An 18,241-nucleotide genomic window follows, 5' to 3' on the forward strand; every position below is an offset into this window, starting at 1 on the left:
CATAAGACATGCATCATACATAATTACGTCATCCACATTTTTTCTTGAACAAGTTTTTAGCACCGCTGCCGAGGATCGAACCCGGGTCACCCGCGCTGACAGGTGAAAATACTTAACTAGTACTACAACGACACCCTAAACTTAGAATCATGCTTGTCCACAAGCATGCATTATACTCAAGAAATTCTTAACTCACCTTCTGACGTGTGTCATGCGGGCATCCAACTTCGGTTGCGTTTTATATTCAACTCAACTCATGTCTTGCTTAATTTGGCTTGCGCCAGACAGAGGAGTTGCGCATATGCGTTGATCCTGGCAACTTACCTTCATTTTGGCTTGCCCCCACGGGTGTCATGCGGATATCCAACTACGGGTAAGTGCCTTTCACAACTTAGCTCTCTCCATCATTGCATATGGGAATATAGAAAGTAAAGAAGAAAAGGCATGACCAGAAGAATTGTGTGAAATAAGTCAATTTATCCAGTTGAGGCATTCTTGATTAAGAAAAAATGATTCCCTCTCAACCTGGGTTTCCCCATTGCGTTGACAGTGGAGTTGTTATTTTTCATTTTTTTTAAAGAAGAAGATGATCGCAATGTAATGAACACAATTCTCCAGGATCGCTACCACCCCCAAACTTAGAAGTTGGCAGCGCTCTCGCCGCAAAGCTAAAGACAAAATTAACAGGAATGCGGTAACAAATGTTTGAACAAAGGTTTGCACAAAATAAAACTTAAACTGTCAAAATTTGAAGAAGCTACTAAAGTGTGGTGAGCTATGCAACTTTTAGTTAGAAGATGTAGTGAGTTAGAATTGTAAGTATCATGAATGCTAATTTATCAACGCATAAGAAAGCAAGCAGGCAAAGAAGAATTTCAAAGGGATAACGCATAAAAGATAACAAGAAAGGACCTATGAGCAGAATATAAATTTCGTCAATACTTAGGATTCATATGGTGAAATAGCCATACGTTGAATGAAGAGAAAATTCTTCTTCCGAACCATCGCACCGAGTGAAATTATTAACGCACCTATGAAGAGCTAACACAAATTCATCTAAGAAAGCAGTCGTAAATCCAAAATGACAATATTCAAATAAATAAACTAAAGTTAACTAGGAAAGCAAAGTAAAGATAAAGTAGAAGACGTCCTTGAAAAAATTGGAGTGAAACCACTGCAAGGAGTCTTCCATGCAGGAGATTGATCTCAACTGCTTAGGTCAAAGAACTCGTTGTCCTGACCATTGGAGCTTCCAGCAATTGTTGGACGCATGTTGACTGACAAGCACTTAAGACTGCTTCCAGCTCATGCGACAGATAGCCTTTCTATCTCAGGGTCAACATTTACTTTCGACGTATCGCCTACACTTCAAATATTGTTTGCAACTTGGTCACAAAATCTACAATTCGCCCAAGACTAAAAGGGGTGCCTACGAAAACACAAAACTTAACAAACTATTAGCTGCCAACTCCCCGGTAACGACACCAAAAACTTGTACAAGGAAAAATTTGGATGATGTAATTATGTATGATGCATGTCTTATGCTATGCATTTGTACCGATGCGTCGGAGGTCATGCGTTTGGAAAGAAAAGTATGCGTTAGTCTAGTATGCAATGACCATGCGTTTCTATCACAAGTTTTCTTGCCTTCTCGCCAAGTATAACGAGAATGAAAGTTTCTCGGGAGATCTGAGGTCGAACACAGGGACTTGTAACTCAATAATGCTTGTAAAGCAATGCGTTTGAGGCGGTGAATAAAAGTAAAAAGAAGAAGTTAATGGATTACTCACTACTCCTACTCCTAACAAAACAGATTAAGCGATGGAAGACTTGCGATGAGAATTGGTAGATATGCAACAACTGTTAACGCATAGTAATGTTTATTATCTTAAATCACTCGAGTAATCCCAGCTCGTCACACTAACTTATCACACACCTCTCGGTGGTCAACCGCATGACTATATCTCTATAACGCATGGTTGCGTCGAGCATAAGATCGTACCTATTTCTAGGAACAATGCATACTTTGCTTTAGTATGTTTCACCTCTTACCTTCTCAGGCAGTTAGATGCGGCTTATTAACTTATAGACAAGCATTACAATAGCTCATAGACAAGCGTTGCTACAGCCTCTCACCAAGTAAAGAAGATTAACTCATTATACTCACACAATGCACACCTCTCGGTGGGTTGCTACATGCGTCCTATCTCTAGGCTACACGATTGAGTATGCGATCGCCTTTGATAAATAAACGATGATAAAGATAAAGAGGATGAAGAAAATGGTGTTGAAGGAATTTAGAAATGCATTGATTACAAAAATATAAGAATCTTAAGCCCAAAATGCAATACAATACAGAGATCAAAAAGAAAATGTAAGGCTATGCGTAAGGCTGTTGGTGGTCCCATGGATGGATGATGGAGACGTCTCTCTCAAGCTCTAACTCCGACGAAAGCTCCAGTCGTCACTCGGAATGGGTTGTGAAGGTGAAGAATCCTCAAATAAAATCTCGCTCATGCTCTCATCTGTGATCGCAAGCATCTGCTTTAAGGCAGAAGCTCAAATCCTTTGAAGTGAAGGTCCAAGGTGTTATTTGTAGCAGTATGGGCAATGTCACATCATCTTACCTTGTTGATACTCCCAAAGTATGCGTTCGAGCTTGATTCAAATTATCAATGCATTCCACCCATCTTGCGATCACCCTTCTATTTATGGTTATCACTCTGTGGCCACAATCTCCAAGTGATGAACGCATTCGGTTGATTGCCGCAACATCTATGCGATGGACGCATTTGGTTGATCACCGCAATCTCCAAGCGATAGATGCATGCGATCACTGCATGCGTTCGTTTATGCGATAGCTCGACTTTCACCGAATGCAATTGTCTTTGCGGTCGCCTGGCTTCAGCGCATGCGTTTGATTTTGAGATTGCTTATTTCCAGAGCATGCGTTTGATTCCTGCGATAGCTACAAAAATAGACACTTTGCCAAGGAATAACGCATAATATTGAGGTTAGTGAGGATTTAGGTGCTGATCGATGCAAAACTCAATTTTTCACAAATTTTAAGTATTATCACTGCATTTGCTACTTGTTAGCCTTCATAATTCTAAATAAAAGGCTTATAATAACTGGCATTTCTGTCAGTTATCATTGGTCTCAAATTTATTAATCATCAATTTAAATTAATGATGTAACACTTTGTAATTGACCTAAATTTCCCAATCAACACCCACGAACAAGGATTTAGTTTAAAAAATATAGTATTTTTTTAAACTATTGACAAAAATGGGGTATATGAGAAAGTGTTTTTAAAAATAGGTGGGTATTGAAACTATTGACAAAAGTAGGGTAGTGAAATCATGTACAGGGTATACGATTAACGTTTAATCCAGTCAGCACCACGTTGGCTAACTTGGTTGACCGGTCGCATGGAGACTCGTGGACCGGGTCCACGATTTATTTTTCTTTTTTTTAAAAAAAAATAGATTGACTAATTTTTTTTTTAATTGGAGATGTACAACAATATTAAGACTTTAGGAACGGGTCCAAAAATTTCTCATTATTAAACTTAATTATATATTTAATCTACAACGAAAACAAAATTATTTTGCACTTATATTTATAAAAAAAAAAAAATGTCATGATATTAAAGAAGATTTACAATTAGTTCTTTAATTTGAAAATAAAAGTTTACATGAAATTTAAAAATGACCCCGCTGGATAAATCCGATTTGTGCAACCCAAGAAAACCTACCTGTTCAACGTAAGGAATAATGCGGTGATCAAATGGGATTGTATGTTGTGCAGATGTCTCCCTTCTCCGAAAACTCAAAACTACTGTTAAAGAACTATTCCATATCGATTATGAACAATGCGTATTTTGTTGATATAATTGTACAGGATTAAAAGGACCAGGCACCATTACCTAAGAAGTTCAAATTACATTACATAATAAAATCCTTCACATAAAAAGTACATAAAAATATACAATTACATGAAAAATAAATTCATTACACAAAAAGTACAATTAAATAAAATGAAACAATTACATAAAAAATACAAGTACATAAAAGATACAATTACATAAAAAAAATACAAGTACATAAAATATATAATTACATAAAAAAAAATATAAGTATATAAAAGATACACCTAATGACCCGAAGATGAAGTACCTAATGTACGTTGTGGACAAGTACGTTTGTTATATCTTTCTCTCTTGCAAATTGTACATCGAACTTTTTGGTTTGCCTCTCTCCAATCCATTTCATTATGAATGCGCATACTTTTTGGCCGACCCTATTCTCTTAGTAAGTCCGCATTTGGACGAACTTCTGTAAATGATAATTTTGGCCAATAATCTGGGTGTTCTATTGGATAGAAGCGACTTTCATAATATCGTTTGAAATTGGATAATTTGTAGCATTCATTAATAAATGGTCTATATGTCAAACGCATGTAATTACAAACTGCAATTCATGAGAGCATGGAATCTTGAATGACTGCCACTTATTACAAGAACATATTCCTTCTTTCAAGCTCAAAATTTAGGTATGTTGTCCTTTATTGGGAGTAATCATACTTATGCCAATTTGTACTTCAAAAGTTTAACTTTCTCTGTCAATAGATGTCACCGTATGCGCAGATGCTCGTTTTTCCCACCTCTTAAGTTTTCTCAGGGCATATTCTGTATACTCGTCCCCACGATCGAGTGCTTCACTAATTTCTTGTCTTTGACATTCAAAATATAATATTGTGCGATAAAATGTTAGCCTAATCAAAGAAGTAATTAGTAACATTCTAGCACCTTTAAAAACACCATTCATGCATTCAGCTGCATTGCTTGTCATCCACCCATAGCAGTACACACCATCATGTGATTGGGTCCATTTTTCCAAGTCAATATCTAAAAAATATTCAAGGCATTCAAGGTTCAATTGTTTCAATTCTTTCATGCACCAAATGAACTTGCACCTTTGGTGTTGATTTCCTGCATTAAACACCAAATCTTTTAGTTGCTTTATTTTATATTTCATATTAAAATTACTGGCAATATAGCAAAGACAATATCAATGGTATGCTCTAGGTTCACTCCAACCAATTTCCTTATTATTAATTGCAGCAATAATGCCTTTATGTCTATCAGAAATCAAGCAAATATCATCTCTTTAAGTAACATATTCACGCAATGTTCACAAAATCCATGACCAACTGGATGAATTTTCACCTTCAACAATAGCAAAAGCAAGGGAAAATATATGCCCGTTTGCATCAATAGATAAGACGGTCAATAATTTTACCTTAATATTTTTCGTAGAGCTGAGTTCCATCAATCTAGATTAATGACCTACAATGTTTGAACCTTTCTCCGAACGACCAAAAAACTTGACCAAAAATAATCGTACCTGGCACATCAGAAGGAAGGAAAAACCAATCTGTTCGTGTTTCTAGATTATAATGAACAAGAGCAATCAACCAATACGAAAGCTTTGAATATGATTTCTCTCAATCACCAAACACGGCAATCAACGCTTTTCCCTTGGCTTGCCACACCCATCTATATAATTAACATTATAGCAATGTTATTTTTTAATTTTCTTAGAGTAGGGTCATAGGTACCCCAGAATCAGCTCTAACCAAATTTTAAATTTCGATACTCATGAAATTTGAATCAAGTTGTGATTGATCTTGTGTCAATTCTAAAAACAAACATGAGTATTCTCCTTGAAATTTGTTGATTTCAAACATCCCATGAGTTTTACGTCGACATGCCTGTAACCTCCAATCACAACCATCACTCCATGATTTACATCTTATATATCAAATATCTTGATTTGATTCCACTACAATAATCCGTAGTGTTCTGTCACACAATATTTTTTTTATAGCAAGCTGTAAATCTTCTTTAGTATTAAACAACATTTCTTTCTATGTTAAACTACAATTATCTATACCTATACTCCTTTCCTCCAAAGTATACCCTAGTTCACATGTTGAATTTGTAATTTTCCAATCTATTTGGGTGAACATATCCCACTGTACCAACTCAAAATCATGTTCCCCACTACTATCGTTTCCAAATAATTCATCAACTTCAACATCAATATCACTGTCTCCATCATTTTCAAGTTCAAGAATAACTAAATTTTTAGGACGCATGACATATTTATTATGATTTTTTCAATCAAAAAATATGTTAATATGTCAATCCAACAAAATCCAATTTCTAAGTTCAACATATAAGATCTAAATATATACATTTAAATACGCTCAAATCTAAGATTCATAAACTATACATTTAAATCAACCTAAATAAAAACAAAATAATATATCCATGAATCATACATTTAATTCAGCTCAAATGCAAACAAAATAATATATATATATATATATATATATATATATATAAAAACCAACCTTCATTTTTATAAAACATATACATATATTTCTAGATATTCAACCCAACAAATACATCATCATCCAACAAATTAATCATAAAAAAAATAGCCCAATAAAATCCAATTTCTAAGTTCAACATATATCCAAAAAATAAATCATAGATCCATAAACTACACATTAAGTTCAGCCCATTTCCAAACAAAATGATATATATATATATATAAAGATTATATATGGAAAACAATGTAGGGAAAAAAATTTACCACAGTCAAAGAAAATCAAAGGAAGACAAACGGTTTAATGGAGAAGGAGGAAGACGGACGATCTAATGGAGAATGAGGAAGATCGAAGTTTTCAGACGATGTTTGGACAATGTTTTAGACGGACGGTTAAATTTCGAATATTTTGGAAGGTTTCGGGCGATGTTTGGAGGGAGAAAGATGGAGGAAAACGGAGGAATAAACTTTCGGATGAGGAAGAGAGAAGGGTCGCACGGCAGTTTTAATGGAGAAGGAAGTCGTGTACCCGGTACACGACCTAAGGTAATCGTGTATCGAGTACACAATTACCTCAGTCAACGTTGCATGACTGTCACATTGACAGTCGCGTGCCAGATCATAGGCACTCTTGTATCGGGTACACGGTACACGATTTAGAGCTAATCGTGTACCTGATACACGATCAATTTAAAAAACCTATTTTTGTCAATCTTTTCAATCCTACCCTATTTTTGTTAATATATATTAAAATAACATTATTTAAAAAAATCAATAATTAATATATTTACTATCTCTCTTGAGGTTGGAGACTCAAACTCCCCTACCCTACACTAAGAAAACAAATAATCTTTAACAAGTTACAAATTTTCAAAGGTTTATAAAACTACAATGATTTTTATCAACAATATATAACGACTTTATTAAATTTTTAGGTTGATTAATCAATCTCTCATACTTGGTGGCAAATCGAGGATTTCATGTCACAGGGCACAAATTTGTATAAAGTTAGAAATTTAGTCGATGAACTTTTATATTCGTGTTTATACCCCACATGTTTTTGTGTCTAATAAATTTCTAAAATTTCAATTATGTTTTCAATAGGTATCTTGCAGATATAAAAATTGTTAAAAATTAAATGTTATATTTATAGATCTTATTAGACTATGTATGTATCAATTATAAATTTAAAATTTTAGGTCTTAAATTAGACATAAAATTAAATTTTAGGTCCATAAAACAATTAGGCTGTAAAAATTTGAATATATTTGCAACCTATTAGATACAAATTGTTAAGACTTTTTAAAATTATACACAAAATTTAAACTAAAAATTATTTGTTACAATTTTAAAATTTAGACCAAATTTATAATTTAACATTCATATAAATAATTTTAAATGTGTTGATATATTATATCTAGTTTAAGTAAACATCGTTTAGGTTAAAGATACCCTTTTGGTACTTTAAAGTTTGAACTTTAATTCAAGTATATTTTAAATGTACAATTTTAGTTCATGTAATTTAAATAAATCTTACGTTAGTACTTATAACTAATTTATTATAGATTTTTATTCAAAAAAGTCTTTTGTTATCTATTAGAATTTTCATTAAATGTTGAAACCTATTCTCATATTTAACCATTTTTGATAAAAAATTAACTTTAAAAACTAAATTTAAGATTTATTAAAAAAATGGGAACTAAAATTGAATATATGAAAATACATACAAAGAAAGTACAGAGACCAATATTGAACAAACTTAAAACTTCAAAGTATAGAGATAATATGACATTTAAACCTATTAATTGCAAAATTATATATAAAAAAGTTGTAATTTAAAAATTGATAATTAAGATAAAGGAGATTTTCAAAGATAGAAAAACAAGAGAAATTATTTACTCAAAATAGCAAAAGTTTAATCTTTTTTTTATAGAGGCCGATAGAAGTGTAAGTGATAGAAATCTATCACTGATGATGCCAATAGAAGTCTATCAATTCTTTTTGTGCTAATTCTGTAAATTGTAAGTTTTTAGGTTGTTTGCATAAAAAAAATTATATTTTTGTTGAAATTAAAATTTGGAAAATTTGTCCCAACAGTTTTTTTTAAGTCTTGGTTTAAATCAAAGTTTGAAATTAACAAGATAAATAAATCATCAAAATAAATAAATAAATAAGATATTATTATCACGAAATTGAAAAAAATTATATTTTGATTTAATTTGAAGTTTATAAATAGGAAATAACCAAATTATTCCATAAAAAGTTTTTAAAAAAATAAGAAAGAATTATCACAAAATATAAAAACAAATCTTGAACTAAACTAAAGTTTAAAATTAGGAAGATAATCAAATCATTAAAAAAAATTAAAAAAAAATCACATTTGATCTATAACTAACATCTTCTTGACATTAAATAAATATTTTTTTTTAAAAAATCATATTTTATCTCTAACTAATATTTCAAATAAAGGAAAAATATTTTTTTTTAAAAAAAACAGATTTTATCTTTAGTTAATATCTATTTAACTTTTTAAAAGAAAAATATTTTTTAAAAAAATTACAATTTATATCTAGCTAATATATACTTCACTTTCTTTTAAAAATCACATTTTTTAAACTCAAAATATTTTATCTTTTTAAATTTTTTCTTATCATTTAACGTAATTTGTGTTTTTTTGTTAACGTTTGTGTGAGATTGATTTAGATTGTAGTTATTTCAACTTATACATTATATTGTGTGAGATTGATTTAGATTGTAGTTATTTCAACTTATACATTATATTTTATTTTCAAGGTTATGAGACACGTTGCACATAGTTCCGACTAACAATGTATAAATACATATATTAAAAAACCTTTTTTCTTGGCAAATATTTTAAGGTTAAAAAAATATAGATATTGATACTATATATTTTTCTAATAATTTTGACTACGACTTAGATAAGATAGAAAGACTGACCAACATGTTACATATTCATTCTTATTTCATTTAATTGTCAATCCATCTAAGATTTCTTTTTAACTAATCTAATCTTTTCCGAGTTTTAAAAATGTAAAATTTCAAGTAGAAACAATTTTTTTAAAGTTTTAAAATTTTGAAAATAATTAGAAAATCTGCACTATTTTTCATAGAAAATGTCAAAAATAAAAATAAAATTATAATCAATTAGGCTTAAAGATATGTAATCTAAATTTTAGGAACACAATTAAAAAGGGAATTAGACGTTTAAAGAATAAATAGAATAGAAGCAGGATTCAAATTCATAGACTGATTTTATTCTTTAACAAAATCTTTTTTTGAAAAAAGAGATCATATATTTTTAAATTATATATTATATATATATTATTATATATATATATATATATATTCCACCATATCTAATATCATTCTAATTTCAAAATATAAATTAATAATTTTCAGCAAATTGTTCTCCATCTTCTTCTTGTTGGTTGTACCCAAAATCTTCAATGTCGGACGAAGAGCATCATTTTGAGTCGAAGGCCGACGCCGGAGCCTCCAAGACCTTCCCTCAGCAGGCCGGAACCATCCGCAAGAATGGTTACATTGTCATCAAGGGCCGTCCCTGCAAGGTAAAACCCATTATAGTCTTCTCTCTTTTTTATTTCATCCGAGGAATTGATCTCCTCTGTTTTCTTTCTGTTTCTTTTTTCTCTGTATCCTCGATTGCTATGGTTTTACTTCTTAGATTAAATGGTGGCTTCGATTATTGTTGGGTTTTTTAGGGTTAAAATCAGGTTTTAATCACTGTTCTTGCTTGTTTGTTTTCAGTTGTTTCCTGCATTGCTTAGGAATTTGAAGATGTTTTCATTACTATTCTGTTGAGTTTTTTCTCCTATATCAGTTCAAGGCATTATTAGTTAGTTGCTTTCTGAGTTCTGCTGACTACAATTTTATAAGCTTATTCAATTAACATGCTGATTGGACAGTTCTTAAATAACATCCATAATTTGATTCTCAATCTCTAACAACAAGGGTTACTAAAGAATTTTTTATAATGAATGATCCAAATTTGGTTAGATTAATGTCAAATGACCCGGATTTTAAAAATAATGAAAACTAACGTTTTGCTTACGTGATAAAGCACCCTCCAATGTTAAAATTTTCCTTGGAGCCCATTAGCGGTCACATGTTTCGCACCCGTCATGAATCAATGAGACCCCAAATGCGATTTTAAGGAGTATTGCGATTCAAAAAAATACAAATTCTCATTCATGGTTGAAATCGCGTTCGGGATCTCATCAATTCGCAAATGGACAATTTAACATTAGTTAGTGATTTGTAACGTAAGCAAAAGATTATTTTCATTGTTTTTAGAGTCCGAGTTATTTGACATTAGTGTAACAAAATTTTGGTCCTCCATACAAAAATTTGTTACTAAATGTTATTTTGTTGTTACTATTACTTTTTATTTCATTTTATTTCTTTTGTTATTATTATCATTAATATGGTATTTTTACATTTGAATCACTGTTATTTGTTATGGATCTCTTCCATATTGCTAAATTAAAGGGGCCTCTTTCCATACATTATTAGCGCAGTAAAAAGATCAGACTCTAATTCTATTGATTTGTTCATTCAAGAGGCAGTGTTTGAGAAGTCTTCTTCATATGCTATGAAAGCAATGACCAATTCGTATAGCTGTGTAAAGCTTTGATCTTTATGTTATTTATTTTTAATGATATCATGTTAAAGTAGGTAGTTGAGGTTTCTACATCCAAGACTGGAAAGCATGGGCATGCTAAATGTCACTTTGTGGCAATTGATATCTTCACCGCCAAAAAACTTGAAGATATTGTTCCATCATCCCACAACTGTGATGTAAGTATCCCATTTGTCTTGTTTTCTTATCTTTTTTGACCTGCTACCAGTTTTCCTTCTTTTCCTTTGTGTGTATGTGCGTGTGTTTATAAATCAGGTTTGCATAGCTGCTCTGTGATGTAAGTGTACCATTCCCTCTGTAGGTTCCTGAGGTTACTCGTACCGATTATCAGCTTATTGACATATCTGAAGACGGATTTGTGAGTTTCTTTCTCATTATTTCATTTGAGTAGGCACATTTAGGTTAAAAATGATATTTCATCAGATATTTTGTGTTGAATCTAACTTGGGCATCATATTTCTTTAACTGTATACTGAATAGATCCATTTCTTACTGAAAATAATATACTTGAGAGAGATTTACCTGTACAAGAATATGATAAGTTCATATCTAACAGGAAGTAGTTTGATCTTTACTCTAGACACATCCTGGATGGTGTCTGCGTTTAGTTTAATAATTGAATGGTTAACAACAAAACATAAATCTAAGAATTGAAGGGATATGAACAAATAATTGACGAAGACTTATAGGTAAATAATTTTGAGCTTATGGTCATGACTTGTGATGGTAATTGGTTTTCAATAGGCTGTCAGCTTTCTCCACTGTATTCTGTGAGTCTGAAGCTTTAGTATTGTAGTTTACAACGTTGTGTTGGATTTTCTTTGATGCAAGCAATGATTGACCAACTGAAATCTGGTATGTTGTCAGGTGAGCCTCTTGACTGACAATGGAAGCACAAAGGATGATTTGAGGCTTCCTACTGATGAAAGTTTACTTGCTCAGGTAAGGCTCTGCACATACTGATTCTCCTAAATACACAATACATGTTTTGTGTTTTCTTGTTCGTTGTATTATCATTTCACGCACTTCATGCCACGGTTTCAGATTAAAGATGGATTTGCAGAAGGAAAGGACCTTGTTGTGAGTGTCATGTCAGCCATGGGAGAGGAACAAATCTGTGGCTTGAAGGATATTGGTCCAAAGAACTAACTTGCCCAACTCACAAGTTAACTAATATACTCCTTAAGTTATAGTTGAGAATATTTATTCTTGTTGAACTTTGGATGTGTTTTTTCCTTTTATATGAATTGGATGTTGTTTAGTATTTCTGAACAGATGGGTTTAGATTTTCAGTAGTAGAAAATATAGGGAGTTAAATTATTACTTGTCAAATTTTCCTTTCCTTCGTTGTCATTCTTTTAACCTATAATAGCTCTCCAAGCCATGGAAGTGAAAATATTTCCATTAGTTTTGAGCGCCCACTTGAATCCATCAGTAAAACTGAACAAGAGAATACAATCAAAAATCACTTTTGAATGAACATAGATTTTTTTATATAAAGCACAAGTACAATGATCTAACAGTTTCTACAGATGGCATTTAAATTTCTTGTCTTTTTTTTTCCCCTTTTTCTCAGGAAAGAAATTAATTCGAAAATCATTACAATATAACATCCTAGCACTTTCTACATTTTGGCTGCTACAGCTTTATCCATAATCTAAGATATTGAGTGCCTCCGCTGTCTTGTATATGAACCAGAAGACTTCATATCTCCAGGAACCACTGAAGTTGGACTCTGAGAACTCCCCGACGTTTCGGGACTCCGACTCTCCCCGTGCCCTTTACCCATGATCCATAACTTATCGAAAATTCTCCTCGACCTTGATGGCAACAGTTGCATACCACTTCTACTGTTCTTGCTGCTCTTCTTAGCTAACTTTTTTGTTTTCTGAATGTCTTCACTTATCTTCATGTGTCCCATATTGTGTTTGAGGGACTTGCAGCTGTCCAACTCCTTCGGACAATCTTCATCATTGCTTGTCATTACACTTGAAGAGTCTCGAGAGTTGTTTTGCGCTTCAACGCTAACTGAGGCTCTGACCTGTTCAAAGAAGAGAACTTGAACTACAACTCTAAGTGGGAGGCGTTCGTTCTGTGCAGCGTGCATCGATGTCTCTGTTGTAAGTTTCTTGACATCAATCAGACCACAGATCTTCCTCTTATCAGCTTTTGTCAAACTTGGGTGAATCTGAAAACAATTAAAGAACGACATATTACGCTCAAATATAGTATTCTCTATTGTCTACAACAAAGCTCACTCATCAGAACTTTCATTACTAAACAGTCTCTTCAATATCTCTCATCACTCCTCTTTGTTTTTCTGTCCAATTTGCTGTACTAAGCAAGCATTTGAGACCAAATGTAAATAAATTAAGCAGCGGTTTCAAATGGTATGCAGTGGACTGACTTCCAAAATAGCAAACATCCATATATGCGTACTATTTTTTAGAGTGAATACTAAATAAAAAAAAAAACATGATCAGATGAGAAAAAAGTATGCAAGTCATCGTCCTAAATGAACTACTTGGGACGATAGATACTAAATAAAGAACATGGTCAGATGAGAAACTGCAGATAAGTTCAAAATAGTTTTGAGAGGGCCACACTAAACCATTTTAACTACTTAATACCACAAAATAAATGGTCATGAAAACTCTACAATGCATACCTTAAGATAAATGTCAATTGCTTTATATAATCTATCATGTATTGGCCTCGCAAATTCAGGAATCGACTGTGACAAGTCGATGAAACTAGCAAGTGAGAGATTTGGGTCATCTGCAATTTCAGCAAGATACTCGTCCATCAGTCTAGCTACATTCAATGAGGACCCATGCCCGAGTAAAAGATTTTCAGTCCCTTTCTCACTCCTCTCGATAACATCAGTATTTCGGTTGAACTTTTGATGAACAAAATACTGAGTCACAATCCTATAGACCAATTCAACATCATATCTTGTAACTTGGGGAGATTGTGCAAGAATCAATAAATCTTTTACTGAAGCCTCATGCAGCTTCAAGCCAACTCTCTTCACCAAATCCTCCCTCATTGCATCATCAGCTCCAACCAAAATGGCAACCTTCATGAGTTTGAGCAAGAAACTGCATGAGCAACCTACGTTTCTGTCAGATGGCAACAAGCAAATGATTGTTTCGATGAGTGATCTGTTCCTCTTAATATGGGCATCAGAGGCCAAAGCATTTACAGTGTCTGGTAACCATCTAACAGCATAAGTTTTAAGTGCCTCCCCAATGACAGAACCATCCATTCTTCCCTTTGATTTCACAGCAATCATAACACGCCTATACAGATCAATTTCTAGCTCACAAACATCTTCAACCCACCAATCAGTTGGTACAGAGTCCATTTTCTTTTGGTACTTGATTCCATCTTCTACAATTCTATCCACCTCTGCCAGTTTCCTGTTATATGTGTAAGACCATGTGATATTTGCAGGGTCCACAGACGTTTTAGAGGCAATTGAATCAATACATCTCGCAACAATCTTCAAATCTTCAGACCAAGGAAGAAGAGATTTGGCTGTTTGAAGCACAATGATGGAGTCTTTCCAACTACGAAAGATGCTCGAGTTTAGGAACACCTCAATCTTAAATACAAGATTTCCTCTTTCAATGTCCTCTGTCATTTCAAGGAATTCAGCTGCACAACGAGCAGCCACTACATTATAGGCATTAAGAGTAACAGTCATTCCATAGCAAAACTTTGCACAGATTTCAAACGCCTTAGGTCCACCAGGAAAATCAATCAGATGAATTTCTTCAGAATTCTCCTCATTGGCTTTTGATACTAGTTTCTGCAAGCAATTGCTCTTGGACAACAGAGGAAACTGTAAACAAAAGAAACTCAAACTTCTAAGGTAACAAGATTAAGCTATTAAAATGCATTGCAAAGAAATTATTAATCTTGCAAACGCTCCTCATAGTACACGAAGACATCGTATAGTTTCAAGTATTAACTAACTGCTTTTTAGAAGAAGGCATGGAGAAGGTACTAGGCAGAAATCAAATATCATTAGAACCCTACAAAAACTTTCAAATTTCTAGATTAATCAAGAAATTGACTTGTGTGTTCAAGTTACATCGGTCTTGGTAATTGTCCAATAACAGAAACAAGAAAATTATCAACTTTTGACATAACAAAGAACATCATACCTTATGAGCGAGAAACTTTACTTCACCCACAAAAATGGTAACGTCGGTTGGCAATTCAGATGAGACATACCTGAATAAAGCAAGTCAAGGGACAAACAATAAAGACAAATCAGAGACACAAAATAGAATTTTGAATGATTGATAGTAACACAGGAGTCAGCCAAATAAAATTATTCCAACATAAAAACAATAAATCAAGCAAAACTGTGGGTAGCTACAATTACTTAATCAAACAATCACTGTACGGACGAGAATTCTTCCAACAACAGAATGCTTAATTTCTTCTACCATATCAATCAATTAAATGGGTGTTAAATTGCTATTATTGCATCGTAGATCGTGATTGCATGGTTACAAAGAAACAAGAATCCGCTGCACAAGAGAATAGAGTCCATGCATTGGTAAGACTTTTTCATTGATGCCAAGACAGTCAGATGACAAGAAAAGGACATGGCACTGAAAAAGAACATTTGGGTACCCCTCTGTTTGAGCGCTTAAATTATCCCAAAATACTAAAAGACGTAACAACACTGTCAAAATTTCAAAAGCAAACATGGAGTGAACTAACAAACTTCTTCCATCTAATTGAAAAAGGATACGGATATCATTACATACTAACAAAAACAAACAGACAAAACCATTAGTCTAGCTCCATCTTAGCATGACCACCTGACAAGGGAATGATCAACAAGGCACAGTGCACATGCAGGAGGCCATATGATAATAACAAGGTATTATTTTTCATGTAATCTAATTTGTCAGGCCATGTCTTATTAATTTATCCACTTAATCTTCGAATTTAATACCAATTTCATTATGATTAATGTTGATATGCTGATCAGATTCCAGTGGCCGCCACAACGTGACTGTCCTTTTTCACAAATGGTCGTAGAAGTGAAAAACTTTGAATTACTATCTAGTGGTTATTAGAACGCACGTAGATTTACGGGTTGTGGAGAAGCCATCCTAATGAATAATTTTATGCGTTCATTGTTAATATTTGAACCCAAGACTAAGAAAAGGGAATGGATTAATGAATGAAATCGATGGCTGACAATTGGTGCAGAGGCTTGAAGATGAAAGAGAAAGAGGGGTTAAGGATAACTCAAAGGAAAAAGATTACAAGGACCACGAACTCAACAAGAAGACGACAACATACGAGTGGACCACCACCTGATGTCGTGAAAAAGAACCCCAGTCACCTCCATCTTCGCTCGCAAAATTAAATATTGGCATCGAATCAATCAAATACAATGGAAACCCAGCAGAAAATTTTTATCTTATTGATCCAACTATTTAACACCCATACCTATTTTTCCTCTTAAAGCATATATTAGTTTACCAAAAAATGAGTAGTGGGTCAAGTCATCTGTGCATAGTTTCATGGAGATCACAAGTTCAATATTGAAAAGCAATCACTTAATTGCGAGAACTGACAGACAAGAAAACACACATTTAATGAATAAGAAAGACTTGGGATAAGGGAAGAAGAACAGTCAAGTGGAGAGAAATGAAACCAGAGAGAAAAACATTCGAGGCTTTGAGCTTGACATTACCACAATTTAAGAACGAAAGCGAAAGGCAGTCACGATTTGAGATTCTGAGTGCAGTGTGGAAGAATGAAACGAAGAATTTGAAGTAAGTACTCACCGAGTAGTTTTCCCATCAGATAGAAAGGCGTCTGGTTTTGATCCCAACTTCATGAACTTCATCTTCGATGATTATATCAAAAACAAAACGCTGCATAAAAACACAGACAAACAACTCTGTTTTCCTCTAAAAACTTCGTTCACGCCATCCAGCTCCTTCTTCTACTGGTAGCGAGTTATGGGACTTACCCAGTAGAGCAATGACTGGCCCAAAACAAATTCACTGAAAGAAAGCTCAAGCCTATACCGGAAACGGCGGATTTTCAGAGATTTCCTCCGTCAATAGCACGTTACTACCTGAGAAACATAATAAACATTTAGCCCGAGAGAAATGCTCAATTTAGACCAATGTCTTGGTTATCGTGTCCATCTATTAACTTCGAGGCATTATGATGACATTGCTGACGCTCAGTTAGAGCAAAACAAAGAGATTGTTTTCATTATTCACAAAAGAAAAAAAATCCCGGTTAGGGAAAATGAGTAAAACACCAAACTAGAAGAAAGAGAAGTTCCTCTGGCTAAGAACTTGCACAGAAAAAATGGCGTCAGGAGGAAGAGGAATGGGAAAGTGGATAGAATTATGTCGTTGGGTTCAAAATGGAATCGTCAGAAAACAAATAACAATCAATTGAAAAAAAAATTACAAGAACTAGTAGTAGTAGGCGAGTAGTAGCAGCAGCAGCATTACAGATAAAGAAAGAGAAAGAGACATCTTCTTCTTCTCTCTGTAATCGGAAAACCCCATCATAAATTACAGCCGCCTTTGCTTTTAATTCATCCTGATTCACTGAAGATCTTCAAAGGCGCAAATCTCAATGACTCTGTAAGCATCAAATTAACAACAATCTTTCCTCTCCGATTCCTTCTTCATTCCCATACTTCGCCAAGAAATCAGGCATTTGGAAATTTGGATGGAAATTAAAAGGAAATTTAGAAGAGAAGATTAGAGAAAGAAAATCGAGTTCGTACTTTGGGAATTTCTTCGCGCGTTCAAACTGAGCTCTGTTTTTAGTGTGTATGGCAGAATAGGGCACTGTAGTACAGAGCGTGGCTCAGCTTATGACGTTAAAGCACGCCAACTCCATATGGACGATTTTGCCCCTGTTCATTTTTGTTATTTGCCGCTTCTGTCCTTGTGGCGTTTCTTTATCACGCGCCTCTCGGGATTATTTTACCGTCTAACAACTTTTGACTTCTTGACTTATCTGCTTACGTGGCTGTCTTACGGCCAGCTAGGGAAATATTATTCTACGAACCTCGTTAGCAGATCTATTTCTGATAATCCAATTATAGCCTTCCACGTGTGACCTGATTTATTTTCACGTGAAATAATTATAACGT

At 33.6% G+C, this 18,241-nt stretch overlaps 2 protein-coding genes across 5 annotated transcripts; one reads left to right on the plus strand and one right to left on the minus strand.

Annotated features, from left to right (window-relative positions):
- The first annotated feature begins 9,782 nt into the window (after positions 1-9,782).
- Positions 9,783-12,411, plus strand: LOC120075528 (eukaryotic translation initiation factor 5A-4-like). The gene is made up of 5 exons (XM_039029010.1): positions 9,783-9,988; positions 11,115-11,237; positions 11,381-11,437; positions 11,947-12,021; positions 12,124-12,411. The coding sequence occupies exons 1-5, from the start codon at positions 9,866-9,868 to the stop codon at positions 12,226-12,228; spliced, it is 483 nt and encodes a 160-aa protein (XP_038884938.1). The 5' UTR covers positions 9,783-9,865; the 3' UTR covers positions 12,229-12,411.
- Positions 12,412-12,548: 137 nt separating this feature from the next.
- LOC120075527 (BTB/POZ domain-containing protein NPY1) lies at positions 12,549-17,999 on the minus strand. Of its 4 annotated transcripts, none has more exons than XM_039029009.1 (5): positions 17,870-17,999; positions 16,902-17,197; positions 15,252-15,321; positions 13,748-14,926; positions 12,549-13,267 (listed from the first exon to the last, which is right to left on the minus strand). In XM_039029009.1, the coding sequence occupies exons 2-5, from the start codon at positions 16,961-16,963 to the stop codon at positions 12,737-12,739; spliced, it is 1,842 nt and encodes a 613-aa protein (XP_038884937.1). In that variant the 5' UTR covers positions 16,964-17,197; positions 17,870-17,999; the 3' UTR covers positions 12,549-12,736. The 4 variants fall into 4 exon arrangements, with proteins under 4 accessions (XP_038884937.1, XP_038884936.1, XP_038884934.1 ...); XM_039029008.1 differs by having other exon boundaries at positions 17,611-17,938; XM_039029006.1 differs by having other exon boundaries at positions 17,589-17,938.
- Positions 18,000-18,241: the final 242 nt, after the last annotated feature.

This window comes from Benincasa hispida, chromosome 4 (genome assembly GCF_009727055.1).
Source record: "Benincasa hispida cultivar B227 chromosome 4, ASM972705v1, whole genome shotgun sequence".
Lineage (NCBI taxonomy): Eukaryota > Viridiplantae > Streptophyta > Magnoliopsida > Cucurbitales > Cucurbitaceae > Benincasa > Benincasa hispida.